Consider the following 19810-nt stretch of genomic DNA (forward strand, 5'->3'; position numbering starts at 1 on the left):
TTATATGGAATGGGCTAAAAGATTATCACCTGACTGCCTTCTTTCCACCAAGGGGGAGCTCAGACCTGCACAAATAACTGGTTACAGCTTCATGAGATCTGCTTGATATCCAGAGGGTCCATAGCATAAAACACAGCCTGTGCCTGCAGTGATGCATTGAGGGCAGCATAAAGCAGGACCTAAAGCTGGAAGTGGAAAGAAATGAATGGTGCAGAGTGACAGGTACCCTGTCCTGGAGTGAGGAGAGGAGAGGAAGAGCCTGTGGCAGCAGCTGGGCTGCATCAGCAAGGAGCATGTCTGGATTTTAGCTGGTCAGAGTGACCCCGAGATGTGTTAGAAAGTCACTTTTCCCAGCCCAGTGCTTGAAGAAGGAGTCAGAGCTCTTCATTTCTTGGTCTCAAGGTTGTTTAGTGTATCTTATCTATAAAATTCTTTCTCCTGCCCTGCTGAGGTCCATCCAGCAAGACAGTTCAGGCACTCTGCCTGCCCACAGGGCAGTGTTATGTCTTTATACTAAAAACTACATATACAATGTTTACAATTACTTCCCAATACCTCTCACCTATGTTAGACAGTGAGCTTCTACTCTAAACCAATCCAAAAGTGCCACCATCACAGCAGAAGATGGAGGCCAAGAAGAAGAAGGAGAAAGGCTGGACACTCCCAGATCCCTCCATCTTGCCTCCTGAACCCCCATACCAGAAACCCTAAATCTGTTTTTTCACCCTGTGATAACTTCACTATCATTCTGCCTAAACTGTTGTGGCTTGCTGGTCTTCATATAAGGTTGGTACATGGGTCATAATCAAACCCACAGGTGTTTTGGGCTCCATGCCAGGGCTTCTGAGCCCCCTGGCAGGGGTCCTGGCCATCCTGGCCAGCCAGAGGGATGTTCTGGGTTCCCACAGGAGCAGCCCCAGGGCACCGCCGCAGCCCCAGCTCCTGCCCCATCCCGGCTGGATGTGCTGCCCAGGGGCACTGCTGGCAGCAGGAGGGATGCCAGGCTGTGCTCCATGCCCTGAGCTGTCAGCAGCAGCTGGAGCTGCCTGGGCAGGCTGCAGGGGCTGCAGGCAGGAGCCTGAACAGGCAGCAGCACCTCGGGAGGCTCCGGCTCCGTCCCGGCTGGCGTCAGCCCTTGCTCCACCTGCAGAGTGGGATCCTCCTCTGGAGCCAGCTGAACCTGTTGTTGTCACAGGTGGATTACCACAGGGCTGCTGGAGTTGGGGAGGAGATACAGAAGCTCTGGCTGTCCAAATTCTTGTGGTGTTTCAGTAAACATTAGAGCTTCTCCCCTGTCCATTAAATATCAGTTAACGAGTGTTGTTCATCACTGGAAAGCTGTGTGTGCAGAGAGAGTTCCATGGAGAAATGTCCAGATAACAATGGTCTCCCCTCTCTTAAAGATTTAAAATTTACAGAAGCTTTTATTAGTGCTTAGGATTTTATGGCCTTTGCAGGGATAAAAATAATGGGCTTTTTTGAGAGAGAGAAAATTCAAGTAGGGAATTAAGCAGGTTTTCCTTTGTATGCCATACAAGTAGACAGATTACCTTTCTGGTTGTTTTCATTGTGTTTTTGCAAGATTTTGAGTTTATTTAGTGCAAAATACTGGAGATATACATGAATTTTGTCTTCAGATTTAACAAGCCCAGTGTTTCAGCCTGCTTTCAGAGACATACCCTGTAGATGAATATTACAGTCTCAATGGTTTTTCCCAAAGTTTTCATTGACAAAGAATTAAACTTTGCCCACTCCTATCAAATGATGTTGAAGTCAGACAAGAGTGAGTTGCCTCAGTTGCTGTTGTCTACAGGTACTGACTTTCCATCCCAGGGCCAAGCCTGGTGTCACTCCCAAGCACTTGTGTGGGTGTGACAAGTTTAATAAACCTGAATTCTCAAACTGCTGCCAGGCAACACAGGGCTCCAGGAACAGAGAATGTGGAGATGCAGAAACAGAAAAGCCCTGCGGGCTTGTTCTACTGACAAAGTTTACTTTATTTAAAGCAGAAAAGCCATGGGTCATTTATATTGTTGTGTGTTTTGAATTCATCATCTGGTGTTTATCAAAAAGCAAACCTGACTCGTTTTGGTGTGTTTGTTCTCTGTTCCTCAGGCTGCCTTCCAGGAGAATGTTGGGAGACAGGTATGGTGACTTCCCTGCATCTTCATTCATTTGTGCCTTGGAGGTTACTGTAAGCATGGAGTACCTAAAATCAAAATTAGACACCGTGGCTTTGGAAAAATTGAGGCAAAGAATGTCACAAAATAATTGTTTTCATTATGAGCAGCTAGTTCTTGTGGAAGGTTTTTCTGAGGTGTGAGTTTTATTTTAGTATTCTAGTTTGAGAAGAAAATGAGCTTACTGGTAATTTTCAGTCCTTCAGAAAAGCAATATCAGCATTTGAGCTGGTCATTGTACACCCTGGAAACTACAGTGCTTTTAAAGCAGGAAAAGTGCAGTTTTTTTTTTTTTTAATTTATTTGGTTTTGGAGTTATTTTTGTTGGTTTTTTAATGTTTTTTGGGGGGTTTTCATTGTTTTTTTTTAACTTAGTTTGGTTTCATTGATTTTCTAGTTTTCAGTAGAATCAGACCAACTGAAGTGGGCTGTGCAATCATTGCTGTAGTTGGTGATTCCACAGTAAACAAGGCTCGAGAGTCTTCAGCTCCATTTGTGGGCTTGTCTCTTGTACCATCCAGATATTTTGAGAAATCTGGTACTTTTGGAGGTACCCAAGTCCTTTGGTAAAAAGTATTGTGGTAGGTTCCTATGTAACTTAACAACATTTAAGTAGTTAAAATCTTCAAGACAGCTTTCATTTTCAAACTTGGAGGAAAAGCAAATAGGGTAAAGCCTTGGATTTACTGGTTTCTCACCAGGAGTTAATAAAGCTGAATATACAACTAAGAGAGAGAGAAAGTGTGGGAAGGGATGGTTCAGTCAGTGTATTCCTGTGAACAGGGCACGTGAGCATGATTAAAGCAATTTTATTATCAATAAGCTGCTCTTTCAGGGATCTTTGTTAAAATGCTGTCACCTGCCAACATTTCTGAAAATCTCCGTGTTCTGAGCCAGAATTTATTCCTTTAGAGCTCTGGCTGTTAAACCATCTGTTCATGTTCAGTGTGTATTTCTAGAAGTAAGTTAACAGCAGAGAAAGGGTGCAAGAAGACTGGGAAGAAGAGAGGAGGGATTTTTGGTGACCTGACCCAGCTGGGTCTGTAGTAAACAGAAGCCAGGGTGGCTCTTCTGGGTCTGCAGTTCCTGCCCTGGAGAGGTTGGGCATCACAGCAGCCCAGCCTGATTGCACTGTGTGAGGTGCTGAACAAAGCAAATAACACCTCAGCCTGCCTTAGCTCCAGGGAGAGAGGGCTCCTGGCTGCTGCAGGTTTAGAAGTGCTTCCATCTAGCAAAAATTCAAAATTTTAATTTATTTCTGAATCAGAGGAGTACAGTCCATGTTTACAGCCAGAAAGTTTCCTCTCAGACTCTGCCTTGACCCACAACTCAATCACATCATGATGATTTCAGCCTCTTGTGTTGGCACATCAGCAGTGAAACATTTGAGTTTTCATGGCATGGAGGAGCTGTCAGGCTCCTGCTGGTTCCTGCAGAAGGTCAGAAATTTTACTTGCTGAACCATTCCTTGGTGCCTAGGACAATGGTTACTTAATGAGTAGATCCACCCTCTGAGTTCAGTGTGTTGAAAGAGACACCCTCTCTCTGGATTGGAAGGAGCTGAAGCATATTCTCCTCCTGAGGTAATAAAGCTGGTACTAAATAGGTGGAGAAAAAGGTTGCCCTCACTTGTTCCCTGGTTCCTGCCTCCTTCAGCTTTGTAATTCCACATGTCCCAAATCCAGAGCTTGCTGATGGCCACAGCAGAAGCCATTGTAAGAATGTCACTTACACTGTGTGTCAATGGAAGCTCTGAAAAATCTGAAGCATTTTTTTGAGCACAAATCTTGAGAAATGCAGATGCTCCTAACAACACCAAATTTTATACTGGAGAAGTTTGAAGTGTTCTGGGAGAACAGAAGCTGTTGGGTATTCTTGTAAAGCCTGCCTGGCTGTGACCTGTGTGTTCCTGAAGTCAGGAATGGTGCTGCCTCACTGACAGGCTTGGTGGCACCGTGCCCTTTGTGAGGTGCCATCCAACTGGCACACACAGCTGGGAACAAACAGCAAGGTCCAGCTGGCAGCTAGAACTCAAAGTGTTGGCTGAGATTTTCCTTATGGAGTGTGAAACTTTATATCTTCCATTGCTCTTTGGCCTTAAATCACACTGAGGTGTTTCTTATGTACCTTTTTGCCACCAGTCAAGGTTTCATGAGGCTTTTGGACTGAGCATTCATTTTCCCTTTGAGTCACCAAGACTTGCAGGTTTGGATAAGCCATAAATACTCTGTCTGTCCTTGGTCCACTCAGATTTCAGGCCCTGCTTTTTGGGAGCACTGGAATTCTGCTTCCCAGAGCAAGAGCTTGGCAGCAGCCGGCAGCTCCCAGTGCTCCCAGGATTAACTGCTCCAGAGACTGTCTCTGATGGAGAGATACTTCCCACTGGTTTTGCATGGCTGGATCCTCATGTGGAAGGGATGAGTGAGCTGTAAACAAACCTGCATCACATCCCAAACCTGTACTTCCAGGGAGCCTCATTGTTTTAACACCCTCTGAGTGTCGCTTTTGGAAGAGAGTGGAGCCTGTGTCAGCTGGCTCCTTTCCATTTGTTTTTCATTGTGGCTCATGGGTGCTCTGCTGCCTCTGCTGATGCTCTGTTAAACCAGCCAGAGCAAATAAAATTCTGAATATCTGGGTTGGATTGCTTGCACACAGAAATGCAGATTTCTAAGTGGAAATCTCATACTTAGAAAGATAATTTATCTTCTAGAAACGGACTGGTTTGAGAAGAGATGGCAGAAGGAGGATCCTTCAGTAGGATTCAGTGTTCCCAGTGTTCATTTTCAAAACAAATCAACCCCATTTTTTAGTTCATTAATGAGTCACAAAATAGAAGTGTAAGTAGAAACTCCCATGTACTCTACACATGATGCACCTCTTGGTGCCTAAATCTCTAATTTTATATTTCATTAAACTCACCTTGTGCCTTCACATAAACTGGAAACATGTTTATGTTTATCTAAATCCTTCTAGAGGAATCATCTTTTGGATATATACATAGTCATGCCTTAGCCAAATATATCTTTTGGTGTGACTGGGAGGTGTGAGGGAGCTGTTGCATTGGTTACTGCCTGTGCCATTGGCTTGGGCTGTTTATCATTGACTCACAAGCAGAGTGAGCTATTTTACTGTTTATATATTCAATATCCTTTATGTCTCTAGTACAAGTGATTTTACTGTAAATGAAATTGTATTTTTTTCCGTGCTTGGGAGAGTAGCAGGAGATTTGTTTTCAATCATGTTGTCTATTTGGAATGTATGATACATTTTAAAACAATATTTTGTTTGCAGGGCACTTTCCCCCATGGCATTGACATCCTGACTGCAGCTGATTATTTTGCTGTTGGTAACAGAGTTAACTGTTACTTGACTATAAGGTAAGTTTCCAATTATTAATTTTCCTAAATATGATGGTGCTCTTCTACCTAATGAAATTCTTATCTGATTACTTCACCTTACTGAACATTGTTTAATACTGATGGTTTTAAGTAAATCAAAATTGTGGTTTTATTTTTTTGATGACTGATTATCAGGTGTGAGGCAGAGTGAAAATGTGGCCATGATTTCCTTGGCTATGAGGAGGAAGCAGCCAGCAGACAAAAGTGTCTAAGCTGCTCAAGGCTGGACAAGATGAAGTTTGGAGAGTTGTAGTCAAAGGAGAGGCTGTTGTGATGGCAGATTCTGGTATTTGCAGGGGTCCCCAGGACGAGGTGAGAGATGAGTGAATCTGACTCCATGTTCTTAGAAGGCTAATTTATTATTTTATGTACTTTTATTATATTAAAGAATGCTATAGTAAAACTGTACTAAAGAAAGAGAAAGGATACAGACACAAGGCTTCACAAGAATGGTAATAAAAACTCATGAATGACACCTCCGAGTCCAACACAGCTGATGGTGATTGGTCATTAAGTAAAAACAATTCACATGAAACCAATCAAACATTCACCTGTTGGTAAACAATCTCCAAACCACATTCCAAAGCAGCAAAAACAGGGAGAAGCAAATTAGAATATTGTATTTCTCTGAGGCTTCTCATCTTCCCAGGAGAAGAAATTGTAGCAAAGGGATTTTTCCAGAAAATGTGAATATGACAGTAGACAGACTCTGATATGGGGAAAAAATCAGATTATAAAAAATAATTTTTTATAATTTTAAAAGAACAGCTTGCCCAAGTTGTTGAATTTGTGGTCTGTGCATAGACCTTCAGCTCCAGTGCCTGTGTTAGCTCAGTGGAAAGCTGGCCACAGTGTGCAGTAATGTTTGAAAAACCCAACTGATCTCTGCAAGGAGCAGATGGCAGTACCCAAACTGGGCTGGTGTGGTTATGAACCTGGAATACAGAGTCAGCTCTGGAAACACAGAGGTGCTGACATCAGGGGAGCTGGGAGCCAAACTGGATGGCCAGAAGGAGCAGAATATTGCATTTCCTCACGAGGAAATGACAAAGAGCCAGGGCTGGTTCTGGCTTGAGTTGTCTCAGACAGAGTCTGTGTCTAGAGCCAGGGTGGGGGAGAGCAGCACCCACAGAGGCTGAGTCAGCCCTGGTGGAGACAGGGCAGGACATTGCCCTGTGGGGCTGCCCAGGAGCCCAGCAGGGCACAGAGGCTGGAGCTGGTGATGTCCTTGGGCAGCAGAAACTGCACTCAGCTACGTGGTGGGTCGTGCTGCACTGCCAGCTTTGTCACTTCCACTTGTAGTTGAGAGGGAGACAATCCAGAGCAATATATTCCATTTTCAGAAGGTTTCAAACTATTTTTTTTCCAGCATGCATGCTTTTTATACATTCTTACAAAACTCATAAGTTTACACTTTACTCATTGGTCAGGAGAGACAAACTAAGTGCTCATTGAAACAGGCAGTTGCAGGTTTCTCTTATTTATCCTTCTTTCTTTCTTGGTTTCCTTGTCAATGACCTTGGTATAAAATTCATATAGGGGTAAACATGGATCCTCTGATCAAACATGGATCCTCTTGTCAAACATGGATCCTCTTGTCAAACGTGGATCCTCTGATCAAACATGGATCCTCTTGTCAAACATGGATCCTCTTGTCAAACATGGATCCTCTGATCAAACTTGGATCCTCTGATCAAACATGAATCCTCTTGTCAAACATGGATCCTCTTCTCAAACATGGATCCTCTGATCAAACTTGGATCCTCTGATCAAACATAGATCCTCTTATAAAACATGGATCCTCTTCTCAAACTTCTCTCTGGCTCACATGAGTCACTGTAAAACCTCTTCCACATCCACTGAGAGATTTTTAATTCATACTGGAGCCCTCTGTCTTCACCTTGGCTGGTTTTTTATCGATCTGTCCACCTCTGCATTGTCCCTTTTGTGCAGAACCATTTCAGTCTGTTCAAACCTTCACCTTTTACCCACTGTCAGCCCTTCTGGGGTCCCCACCCTCCTCCCACAGCCTTCCCCAGAGCTGCCTCCCACGGGAGATGGGGAAATGCAGGAGCTGCTCGAGATCCCTGAGCATGGCATCCATGGGATTGCTGAAACTCTGGGTTTTGTACTAACACAAAATTGAAAACATCCAAAAGTGACAAAGCAGGTTTTATTTTCTCTCTTCTATAATTCTGGCTTGGAGGCTGATTATGTTCTTCTGACTTTTCAAGAGCTGAATTGGTAATTTAATTTTTTTTTTTTTTACTTCTTCCACTGTGATTTCCACAGCTTTTGTACGAGCGCCACTTACTCATGTGAAAATATTTTTACTGTTGATTTCTTTCTTTAAGAAGAAAGAAACAACAATTTCTCTTGTTCAGCAAGGGGAATAAATTTTTAAATATTTTAATAAACAGCCTTATGCACTTAGAAGCTTGGTTCTCTGAAGCCATCTTCAGTGCCATTATTCAAACTATTTTTTTGTAAAATATTTGCTCTCTCATTCACTCTATTACTTCAAAAAAACTGCTTTTCAAGCAGGCTGTCATTATTCAGGTCAATATTTAAGTTACTTGGCTATTTCCTTATTTTTCCCTGAGTAACATTAAAGGAAAAAGCATCCAGGTATATATTTGGCTACTCAGAAAACATGTACCATGATAATGTTGAGCAATAAAAGCTCATAAAAAACATAAAGTGTCAATTTCTACGGCTGAATTTGGTTTATCAATAATAATATTGTTCCAGTAAAGGGGCAGCATCATGTATATTTAAAAATGTTTTTTTGTGTGTGTGTATAAATGGTTGTTTAGAGCCTTTCAAACCTAAATATTTTAATGCAGGTTTTTTACTCTGGGTTTCCTTTTTGCTGATGGTATTTGGAGGATTTAGCTCAAATATCATAATACATTTCTGAGGATGGAAGGTTGAGGAAACCTATTTTATATGAAATGACAGTAAAGAGATGATGTGATTCCAGGAGTTCTGAGCTCGGTACAAGCAGAGTTAAGGAAAAAGCTGCTGAACCTGAGTGAGGTATAAAAATCTAAGCAGCATCAGGAAATCAGATTTGTATGCAGGGCTTCTTGCATTAAATTCTCAGTAGGGCACAGAAAATGAGGACTGTAGTTAAAGATAGTTATAAACTAAAATTAAAAATGGAATTTATCCACACCTGTGGCCCAAGAGATTGATTTTTAGCTGGGCAAGGAAGTTCAATCAGAATGGTTGGGTGCTAAAACTGGGACTCAGAAAAGCAACTACAAAGAAGAGAGGAGAGCTCAAACATGGCAAGGGAAATGTGTCTGTCATTGTGGCTTCCTGCAGAGCAGGGAAAGGACCTGGAGATATGAATTTTATATTTATTTATTTTATATTTTATATTTTGTATATATTTATACATCTCTGGTGGCATCAACAGCAGTTTGAACCAAGTGTCAAATCCTTCTCTAGGACTCAGTAGAGGGTGGTTCTGTGTGCAGTGTTGATTCAAGTAACTGAGGTCTGGCTGTGGATTTAACAATTCCCTCTCTGATGAATTCCATAGATATCAGGATGGGAACATGTGGCAGTATTTGGTTTTTCTTTTTGTTTGCCTCTGACTGCACAGAGGTATATCAATGGAACACCATTATAGCTGCAAAGTGAATCACTGGAAAGATCTGAAAAGGTGAAATTAAGATAATCCATGAATCCCTTTGTGCCCTTCTGGTTGTTGGGCCTCCCAAGGTGATCTAGCACTCATCAGATGTACTGAAAAAACATTTCTCTTCACTTGTGTTGACCTTGGCTTTCCATAGTTGATGCTTCTGGAGATTGGAAGTGTGGCTGTGATTGGGCAATGCAGGCTCCCTGATTGGTGCTGCTGTTCCCTTCCACCTCACACCTGAGCTCTGCAGCCTCCTCAGCTTTTGTCGCCATTCACTGCCTGCATATAGTTGATTTTTAGAAAGGACAAATCGAAAATCCCTTCTCGATTTTGGGCCATTGTATTTATGAAGATATAACACATTTCTATACTTATTTTTCCTCTGTCTTGTAGTTAATATCAGTGATGTGTTTCTCCAATCTGAAATAATTATTCAATTTAATCTACACATCTGGATTTTCTAGAATGTAACAATGTGATTGAATGTCAAGCTTGTTGTATGTAGAGCAGGTTTTAGAAATGATCTGAATGTTTTACAGAAGTGGTTTTAAGTTTTTTCAATAATTCAGAATATTTCCCATCCTGTCATTCAGCTGCATCCCATTTAGGAGAAGGCACATTTAAGTAAGTTTGAGGATTTAAACCTTTGGAACAGGCTGTGCTAAAATGCACACAGATATTGGTTCTGTACTCTCTGTCTCTGGAATATAATTGTAATCTATATATGTTTTTTTTTTCCTTTTTCAGTGTGTATATTGCTGGCTTTTCTGAGTATACACAGCCAATGATTGATCATTTAGTTAACATGAAGATTAACCACTGGGATAGGTAAGTTCATAAAATCTAATTATTAATATCCAGGAATTGACTGTTCTGCATAGGTTTTTCTGCTTTTGTAGATTATTTCTGTAAAATTTACTCACACCTGGCTTTGCAGCAGCATTTGACTGGGTGATCTCATCTGTACCTCCCAAGCACAATGTCACTTAAGCAGGTTTATGAATTTTGTCTTTTGGCCATGACCTCAATCTGTTAATAGATTAATAAAACCCATTTATATGGTATATAGTGTGTGTGAGGGGTAAACACTGTCACCATACAATTATCCTAATTAAAGCAGATTTCATGCATAGAGATGGTGCTTACTCACATTCAGTGCTCATGGAGATTGAAATGTGTACATATCACACAGGTGAGATTCTATCAGTGCTGATCAGAGTTTGCATCATGAGAAATAATCACAGTTTACTGCACTGTCCCTGCCAGGGCCCAGAAGAAGCCCTCAGGTCCCACCAGCCGCACTGGTGTTTTTCCTTTTCTCTTTGAGCTCTTTTCACCCCACTGAAAGCTGGCTGCAGGCTGGCTGCTCTTTGCTTTGGTTGGCTTTTTTACAGGGGGAAGCATAGGATATACAGAGAGTACTGTAATTCTGAATATTGTTTTGATTGGGGGCAGAAGTCCCTTACTCACATTACTTTTTTAGCACATTGCTTCTGCTGACTTGCTAACCCTCAGCAATGCTTTCTTACAGTGTTATTCGAGAACTTTCCACAAAAGCTCTGCACAACATCACTCCCCAGGCCCCTGAGTACATGGCAAACGTGGGTAGGTACCAGCTGAGCTCTGCCCAGCCAGGCTGAGCTGAGGCAAGACAAACCTACAAATAAAAATTAAGATTCCCCCTGCCACTTAATACAGTGTTGTGACCCCGATGGCTTAACCTCTTTTTAGGTTTTATGCAAAAAAATTTAAATTACTGCCCGGTTGGTTATTTTATATTACTGCCAGGTTAGTTTTTATCTGGGGCCTTTGATAGCTGGCTGCACTGAACTCTGCTGGTTCTGAGGTGAGTTTTTGTTCTGAGGTGAATTGTGAGGTGCAGTTGTGTCAGCAGCTGCCCCTCCAATTCCCAGCTCTTGCTTTGATGTTGGAAAGGGTGGGGGATCTGTTTTGTCTTGTCCAGCCTGACACTTGCAGAAGAATTCCTTTCTGACTGTGTGTGTGTAACCAGATGTTTCTTACCACGGGCCCAGGGTTCTTTTCTGAGCCCATTGCAGCTCCTGAGATCTGGAAATCCCTGGCAGATTTTCCCTGTGGCTGAAGGCAGTGCCCAGCCCCTGAGATGCTGCAGTGCAGATCTTGCCTGGGCTCCTGTTGTGGTCCAGAAAGGTTCCACTGAACATGGAAATCAAATCCATCCACTTCCCTGGCTGCTCAGCCAGCTCAGGGCCCAATAGCAATGTTGTTTTATTTGTTTCAGCCAGGGAGTATAAAATAGCTCAGTGTGATATGTCAGAATTTAATTCATTCAAACTTGTTTTTCACAAAGTTACCAGGATACTTGACTTTACAGAAAAGTGTTTCCAGTGTTCTTTCTAGGCAGGCAAAATTACATTGAGAGCTGTGATCTGTCACAATGCTTTGTTTAAAAAAATAATAAATTAATTACTTAATCTCTTTCAGTTTTGCCAAGACTCCTGCCTTTATCAGTGGGCTCAGATCTGCACACACGCCATGGGGCAATCCTTGCCTGTGCTGAGATCACCCATGCTCTGTGTAAACTGGCACAAGACAATAATAGGTATTAATGCAACATTATCTAGACTATAAATTTTCCTTTCATGTCTGCTCTATTAAAAACTTCCTGAGTATAATTATGGAAATCTTCATCTCACTGAACTGGGTTTCCATTGAATTTTTGGTTGTTTTTATGAGTGATGCTGAGCTTTCAGGTTTTATTCAGTGATTTAAGACTTCAGTCTTAAATTCAGAATTAGGAAAGAGAGATCCTTTGCTGCCTTACTTGGAGAATTGATCAGTTAAATACAGATTAATTCTTCTTTCCCAGCAGTATCCATCAAAACAATTTGTGTTAAGAAAAAAAGATCATTTTTAGTAGTAGGAAGTACTTGAAATAGACGGAAAAATCACAGAAGTGTTGGAATCTAAAAATACAACTGGGCTGAGAAGAGTTATCAGTGTATTGGCAACTATAATTTCCTGGTTTATATATATATTTTTTTAAAATTTATTTATATATTTTATATAATATAAATATATATATTATAGGCTGTTATTAGGAAGTGACACTGATTTTTTATAAGGCCTTTGGAATAGTTTTCTGTATGATGAGGAAAGAGTTTATGTTGTGATGTTTGCTGTACTATTTAAAAACAAATATTGCATGTTTCTGTGGAGCATAATTTGAAAACCAAATTATTGGTTTTTTTGTTTGAAAGTACAATGATGTTATGGAAAAACAATTATTTACAGCATGGTGAGGAAATCTGTATTAAAATTTTTGTATGCTTTTACAGATCTGTTACATACTATTTCACTGAAAAATCATTGGAGGGGCTCAAGCAAATTCACCAAGAGGTTTGTAGCCAGCATGAATCTAATTTTAACCTGGAATGCCGCATGATTTTTAACAAAGATTTACAATTAAGGCAGCTGTGCCGAGAGTGAGCCTTGTCCTGGTGTTTGGACACCCCCAGGCTCTGGGACAGCTGCTTGTCCTGGTCCCTGTGTCTTCACAGTGACACTGGGGGCTCTTCTGCCTCTTGCTGAAGCCCCAGCTCTGCTGCTGGAAATTTCATTTCTGAAATGCCCGAGGGGGTGTTTGGTTCCTTTTCCTTCTGTCTTTGCTCCCCTTTATCCTCCTGACTGGCTGTGGGGTAACTGCTCAGGGGACACTTGGTGAGCCCATTCCTTGTCCCTGCATCCATAATTTCCTGTTTATAGCTCTCAAAAGTCATATTCTGCATTTCAGTTGATGCATTGTCTGTATCTCTGCTTATGCTAAATGAAACCTTTTCCTGCTCACTTCCAAATACTTCTGTGAAGTGAATTTTGCTTAATTTTTCCCTTTCATTTTTAGTCCTCCCATGGTGTCGGGTTTTTCATCCCAGCATGGAATGAAATACTCCAATATTTCAGACAATATTCCAGCATTCAGACTCCTGCTGTTCCTGCACCTTTAGTGTCAGCTCTGATGTGCTGGCAGACCTCACCCTTCACCCACCAAAATCCACAGGTGCCTCTTTAATTCTGGGCACAGCCCAGAGCTGCTGCCACAGGTTCAAAAAGCACCTTTGTCCTCCTTTAACTTTCTCATGCTGAAGTGCCTGAAAGCTTGGTCAGCACAGCTCTGCACTTACACTGGCCTTGAGTTGTTATGGTGCAGTTGCATAAAATCTCAATTTTAAATAATCTGTGTTTTTTTGGCTTTTGCTGCATAGAAATGTGATAATCTTTGATTTTTTTACAGTGGCTTGCTGTAACATTAAGAATGAAGTAAGATTTTTCAGATTTAAGCCTTTGGTTAAGTTTTTTGTGTTCAATCTGTAGCTTCCAAAGTTATTTTCAGTGATCAGACAATGAAGTCTATCATCATCTTAAAAGAGCCAGTGGGAGAAAGCAAATCTATTTTCAAAGCCAAACTGGCTTCCAGGGTATTTGCAGGAGCAGCTTGGGTCTGGAATTCAGGAAATTAGTGCTTTCAGTGTTAAGTTTGGGTTTTTTTTTTTAAACAAAGTCCAAAAAAGTTGTTTTAAAGAGATTTTCACTTTGAATTTTATTTTTTAAATTAAATGAAGTTTTGCACAGCTCACATTATATGGCATTGCATGTAAAGGGAAAAATGAAAACACTTGGATCAAACAAACTCAATTAAAATATGTGTTACTTTTTTCCCCCCCAGCTTTGCAGTCGTCAGTTGTACAGGTAAGAAAAAAGATGCAAACCCATCATTTTTCATCTTTGGAAATGTCAGTTAAAGGGACTGAAACCAGGATCTGGGAAGTGGGGGTGTTTTGTACAATTAGTGACACCCACCCCAGTCCCTCCCAGTGCCTCAGGTGCTGGGGCTGCAGAGGGGCTGCAGAACTGGCCTTGAACTAATGAGCCCCAAATTCCTTTTTCCTTTCCTTTTCTTTCCTTTCCTTTCCTTTCCTTTCCTTTCCTTTCCTTTCCTTTCCTTTCCTTTCCTTTCCTTTCCTTTCCTTTCCTTTCCTTTCCTTTCCTTTCCTTTCCTTTCCTTTCCTTTCCTTTCCTTTCCTTTCCTTTCCTTTTCCTTTCCTTTCCTTTCCTTTCCTTTCCTTTCCTTTCCTTTCCTTTCCTTTCCTTTCCTTTCCTTTCCTTTCCTTTCCTTTCCTTTCCTTTCCTTTCCTTTCCTTTCCTTTCCTTTCTTTCCCTTTCCCTTTCCCTTTCCCTTTCCCTTTCCCTTTCCCTTTCCCTTTCCCTTTCCCTTTCCCTTTCCCTTTCCCTTTCCTTTCCCTTCCCTTCCCTTCCCTTCCCTTCCCTTTTTCTCCCCTTTTTCTCCCCTTTTTCTTCCTTTCTTCCCCCATTTTCTCCCCCTTTTTTTCCCCCTTTCCCCTGCTCTTTTTTTCCCTCTTTTGCCCCCCTTTTCCCCCTTCCCTTCCTGTCAGCTTCTCTCTGAATTCCAGAATTCCTTTCCCCGTCCTGTGTGACAGGCAGGACAGGAGCATTGCAAAAGGTTCAGGGCAATTTTTCAACTCTTGCGACAATGAAAATGTAAATGAGTTTTCGCTAAGTTGTTTTTAATTTCCTATTTGTTGAAGCTTCCAGGAAATTAAGGGATATTGCTTAAGGAACTGTTAAGTAAATGTGAATTAAAATTGGTGTGTGACTTCAGAGTTTGATTCTAAATTTAAGGAAATGAAATCATAATGACTTGTAGTCCCTCATAACTGTAACTGACAACATTTTTTGGTCATTTTTAGTTCACTTCTTCACATGTGCCTTCCCTGAAAACAGTATAAACCTGAACTAGTTTTTTATGTAATTATTAATTATAGATTAAATTTTTTTTATGCAAGCTTTTAAATCATGAAACTTTCTGAAAAAAATTATAAAATTTACTTTCTGAAAAAATGATAAAAAAGGAAAGGAAAGGGAAATTTACTTTAAATGAACTAGTCTTTTATGTAATTATTAATTACAGGTTAAAATTTTTTATGCAAGCTTTTTAATCATGAAAATTTCTGAAAAAATGATGAAATTTACTTCTTGAGGGGTCATTTAGAGAAATGTGGCACTTCCAGCCCTGGGTGAGCTTGGGCTGCTGGAGAGGCTTAGTGCTGATACTGTATATTCATGTCTTTGTGGGTGGCTCTTTGGCTTCCATAAATTCTTTAATGTCAGGGTGGAGCTTGGGTGTAATTTGTTTTTGTCATAATGTGCACTTCTTGCTCTTAATGGTATTTATAAGATGCCTACAGAAATGTTTTTGTTCTAGATAAGAGTTCTAATTCAACTCCAAGCTGGATTGATTCACTGCTGTTTGCTCTCATACTTAGCTGAGACAGATGTCTGCCCTAATCCATACTGTAAAATATCAGTGTGCATAAAATATTTGAAAATGGGACAAGAAAAACAAACTAGGTTATAAAAACAAACCAACAATTTGAGTGTTGCTGGGCAAGCATTTAGTGAAACAAGCCAAACTTGTTTCATGATGAGTAATTATTGCACATAATATTCCAAAGATTTCCATTTGAGAAATTGCTACCGGGAATTTTCAGTGTTAAAAACATCTTGGAGGAATGTTGAAAACCTTTTTTTTTTGTTTTTTATTTGTATTTCAAAATTTTAAACTGCATTAACAAAGAGCATCTGGCCACATCTCAGCCGTTTATTAGATGTTTTGCTTTCACTTGTGTCCAGTAAACAGCCTTGTCAGGGACAGAAGGGACTTTAATGCTTTGATCAACCTGTTCTAGGGAATTTTTTTGCCCTCTGAGAAAGGGAAAAGAAAGTAAAGTGTAGAAATGCTGGATTTTGGGGTTGGTAAAATTAGATATTTATTTATTAGATGTTTTGCTTTCACTTGTGTCCACTAAACAGCCTTGTCAGGGACTGAAGGGATTTTAATGCTTTGATTGTTCTAGGGAATTTTTTGCTCTCTGAGAAAGTGAAAAGGAAATAAAGTGTAGAAATGCTGGATTTTGGGGTTTTTAAAATATTTTTTTACCAAGTTGCAATTTATTAATTTTAAGCTGGAAAATGGGTCATGAGTTTCTTGATTGTCTGATTCTGTTGAATCCATAAGGGCCTCAAATCAGACAAGAGAAAGCCAAAGAAAGCTGGGATGGAGACGTTCATAGAGCTGCCCTACCATCTTTGTTTAGCAATTCTTGCACCATCTTTAACCTGATTTTGAAAAATGGTCATGAATTATCCTTTACATAATCGTGTTTTGAGTTCTACTGCAGCCAGTGTTGAACATACTCGAAGCTTTCAAATTTATTTATGCTAATTGTAAAAAATCCCATCTTTTACCATATTACCATTTTTTTAAAAAATACAAATATTTTTCTGTCCTCGTGCTGAAGTCCTCTCTGGTTTTACCATAGTACAAAGGAGCCTGCAAGTCCAGGCACATCAGAGAGTATTTCCTGCCATTAGCCTTGATCCTGACACATCTGATGCACTGGTTTGTCTGGAGGAGCTGGTTGCTTGGAGCATTTGCATGTGCACTTCCAGCTGTGGGCTGTGCAGGAGTTTCTGGGTTTCTGTGTGGGGGTTACACCAAGGCATATGCAAACCATGCCCTGTAGAGCATCTGCCTCCTGTGCCTGTTTAGGGCTGTACAGGTTATGAAGTTACAAAAATTGTGCTGTGTTTTATTTGGTTTAAATGGTGTTTTTAATGCATAAAAACCTAAGATGAAAACTTGTGGCATCTGTTGCCTTCAGCTGTGTTGACCTGGGTTAGGAAATCACTCTGCTGGTTTAAACACAGTCAGTACTCAGCCTGATTTCCATTCTGCTTGCACTGCACCAGCATGGTTAGCAGCTGGTTTTTTTGTAGCAGATCTATTTCTGTTGTGCATCTGAGACCTTGGACTCATTCTCAACACTCCTTCTCTCAATAACAAGTGATGGGAAAGAGGAAATGGCCTTAAGCTGCACCAGGAAAGGTTTAAATTGATGTTGGAAAAAATACTTCACTCAAAGGTTTATGCAACCCTTGCACAGGTAACCAGGACAGTGGTGCAGTCACCATCCCTGTTTTTACCATCTAGAAAACCTGGATTTAAAAGACATGTTAGAAGGGGTTTAGTTTAAAAGGTTGTAACACAAATAAAATGTGTCTTAAAAGGGTTTCAGTTTAAAAGGTTTTAAAAGGTTTAAAAGACATGTTAAAAGGGTTAGATTGGTCTTGGCAGTGGTTGGATTCAATGATCTTATAAAGGTCTTTTCCAACCTAAATAATTCTGTGATTCAATAATATGAAAAGTCTTCAAGAAAACAGTAATTTAGTAGTAGTTGTGTTAAGATTCTCTGAACCTGCCTCATCTGGTCTGAGGTTCTGGAGTGGCTATTCAGCCTGACAGATGTTCAGTATTATTGTCACTGCTAGAGATAAAAGGATGGGACTGTTTTCAGGCTAAGAACAATTGATTGCTCAGATAAACATCAATCTCAGAGGCAGTGGGATTTTAGAGGAGCAAGCAGTAAGCCATAGCTCAGGAGCAGTCACAAATTCTTTGTTACAAGGCAATATAGAACTTTCTAACCCAATGGACAGCTGCCACAGAATTTATTTTGCTTTTCTGACCTATCACCTTTACTTGCTTCTGCTGCACTGTGGATACTTTTATCCAATGGGCTTCAAACTCACAAGCACACTTTGGCTTCTGTTGTAACTTCTAAACTCTTGGTTTATTCCATACAACCACACCCCTACATTCTAAACCCTTCACCATTTTATCAATACAGTTTCTCTGTGATGGTGTTCACAGGGGTCCGAGGATGAGGATCTGACTCCATGTTTCAGAAGGCTGATTTATTATTTTATGATATATATTATATTAAAACTATACTAAAAGAATAGAAGAAAGGATTTCATCAGAAGGCCAGCTAAGAATAGAAAAAGAAAGGATGATAACAAAGGTTTGTGTCTCAGACAGAGTCCGAGCCAGCTGACTGTGATTGGCCATTAATTAGAAACAACCACATGAGACCAATCACAGATGCACCTGTTGCATTCCACAGCAGCAGATAATCAATGTTTACATTTTGTTCCTGAGATTTCTCAGCTTCTCAGGAGGAAAAATCCTAAGGAAAGGATTTTTCAGAAAATATCATGGCTACATTTCTCACTTACTTAAGGTCTATTCTTACTTACAACTATGGAAGCATAAGTTTATGATTTTATCTGTGTATTATATTTTTACATCAATTTTTACAGATCAAACTCTTCAATGTCTGTAGAAGTTTGTGTTTTTCCCATTCTCACAGTTCAGAACATTTTTTAGCTTCCTTGTAGCCACTTGTGAGTGTGACACCAGCAGATGAGGAGTGGATGTGGCAGTGCAGGGCTGCCTGCAGGTGCTTGCAGTGCCCTCTGTGTCTCAGCAGATGCTGCTCCAACCCTCCAGGCTTCCACCCCAGCTGGATGTGCCGGGATGCTGGGCAGCGCCGCCCACGCCGTGCCTGCGACGTGCTGCTCACCCAGCCTTGCTCTGATCTCATCCCTGGCTGTGGAGCACGTCAGCTGTGGCAGCCCAGCAGATTTAGGAGCTTGGAGGGGCAGGCAGTGGCAGTGGAAGCAGCACTTTGGGAGTTTCGGCGTTTGCAGCAGAGTTCAGGAGCCCGCAGGTGTTGACAGGTGCTGGGCAAGAGAGAAACTCAGCTCATTTCAAAGACCTTGAAGGTTGTAACTGATCTTGATGGTTTCAGGGCAAATGTGTTTCTTGGCATGCATCTGCCTAAAAGAGTTTTTTTTTTAGGCATATGAGCTTAATCAGCAAAGAATTCCAGCTTTGCAACAAAGCTCATCTTAGCAGTTCCTCCAGGTTCAGAGGGTTTTATGCATCCAGGGCTCTGTGAGATCCTGCTGCACTGTCCTCTGAAGAGGTACAAGGTGAAATTCTGCTACAAACTGAAGTCACTGGGAAAGCTTTTACTTCCATAGAGCCAGGATTTCACCAGTAGCATTCTGATGTTAGAATACAACGTGGAATAGAATTTACAATAGCCTAAAAATTGGTGTTTGTCATGTTAGTATGGTTTTATTCTCTGCATACTGAAGGGTTGGCCATGAATCTTTGTTAATCTATTCAGCTGAGCTCAGGGCTTTCCCTTTCCCCCTGGGGTACCCTCTGACAAAGCCATTCTGCACCTCCTGAGCCCAGGGAATGTGCAACCTGGACCTTTAAAGATACCTCAGTTGTATTTGGGACCAAGAGCTCCCAAGGAAAATGCTTGGTTGCTGTTCATGTGGAGGTGAAATATGTGTTCTCAGCTCTCCCAAAATCCAGTATTTACAACTGAATCTCTTCAGCTATTCCAGTACTTCTAACTTCAGGTTTGAATATCTGTTTATATGCTAAAAAAATATTCTGAAGTGTGGGAATGGGAAAAACAGAAACTTCTACAGACACTGAAGAGTTTGATCTGTAAAAATTGATGTAAAAACACAATACACAGATATTAAGCAGAAAAATCATAAGCTTATGTTTCCGTAGTTGTAAGTAAGAATATGCCTTAAGTAAGTGAGAAAAACTGATACTTTTCAATTCTAAGCTTCAGTTACTGTTATTTTTATTATCT

At 40.8% G+C, this 19810-nt stretch overlaps 1 protein-coding gene across 2 annotated transcripts in view; it reads left to right on the forward strand.

Moving 5' to 3' along the window:
• Nucleotides 1-19810, forward strand: part of TBCD (tubulin folding cofactor D) — a 122340-nt gene that overhangs the window by 62708 nt on the left and 39822 nt on the right. For both annotated transcript variants that reach the window (XM_058817550.1, XM_058817549.1), the window contains 7 exons: nucleotides 2116-2145; nucleotides 5472-5557; nucleotides 9978-10058; nucleotides 10762-10835; nucleotides 11694-11811; nucleotides 12548-12608; nucleotides 13933-13955. In XM_058817550.1, the coding sequence (XP_058673533.1) occupies nucleotides 2116-2145; nucleotides 5472-5557; nucleotides 9978-10058; nucleotides 10762-10835; nucleotides 11694-11811; nucleotides 12548-12608; nucleotides 13933-13955 (473 nt within the window). The remainder of the gene's footprint in view (nucleotides 1-2115; nucleotides 2146-5471; nucleotides 5558-9977; nucleotides 10059-10761; nucleotides 10836-11693; nucleotides 11812-12547; nucleotides 12609-13932; nucleotides 13956-19810) is intronic.

The sequence above is a fragment of the Ammospiza caudacuta genome, chromosome 19 (assembly GCF_027887145.1).
Source record: "Ammospiza caudacuta isolate bAmmCau1 chromosome 19, bAmmCau1.pri, whole genome shotgun sequence".
Classification (NCBI taxonomy): domain Eukaryota; kingdom Metazoa; phylum Chordata; class Aves; order Passeriformes; family Passerellidae; genus Ammospiza; species Ammospiza caudacuta.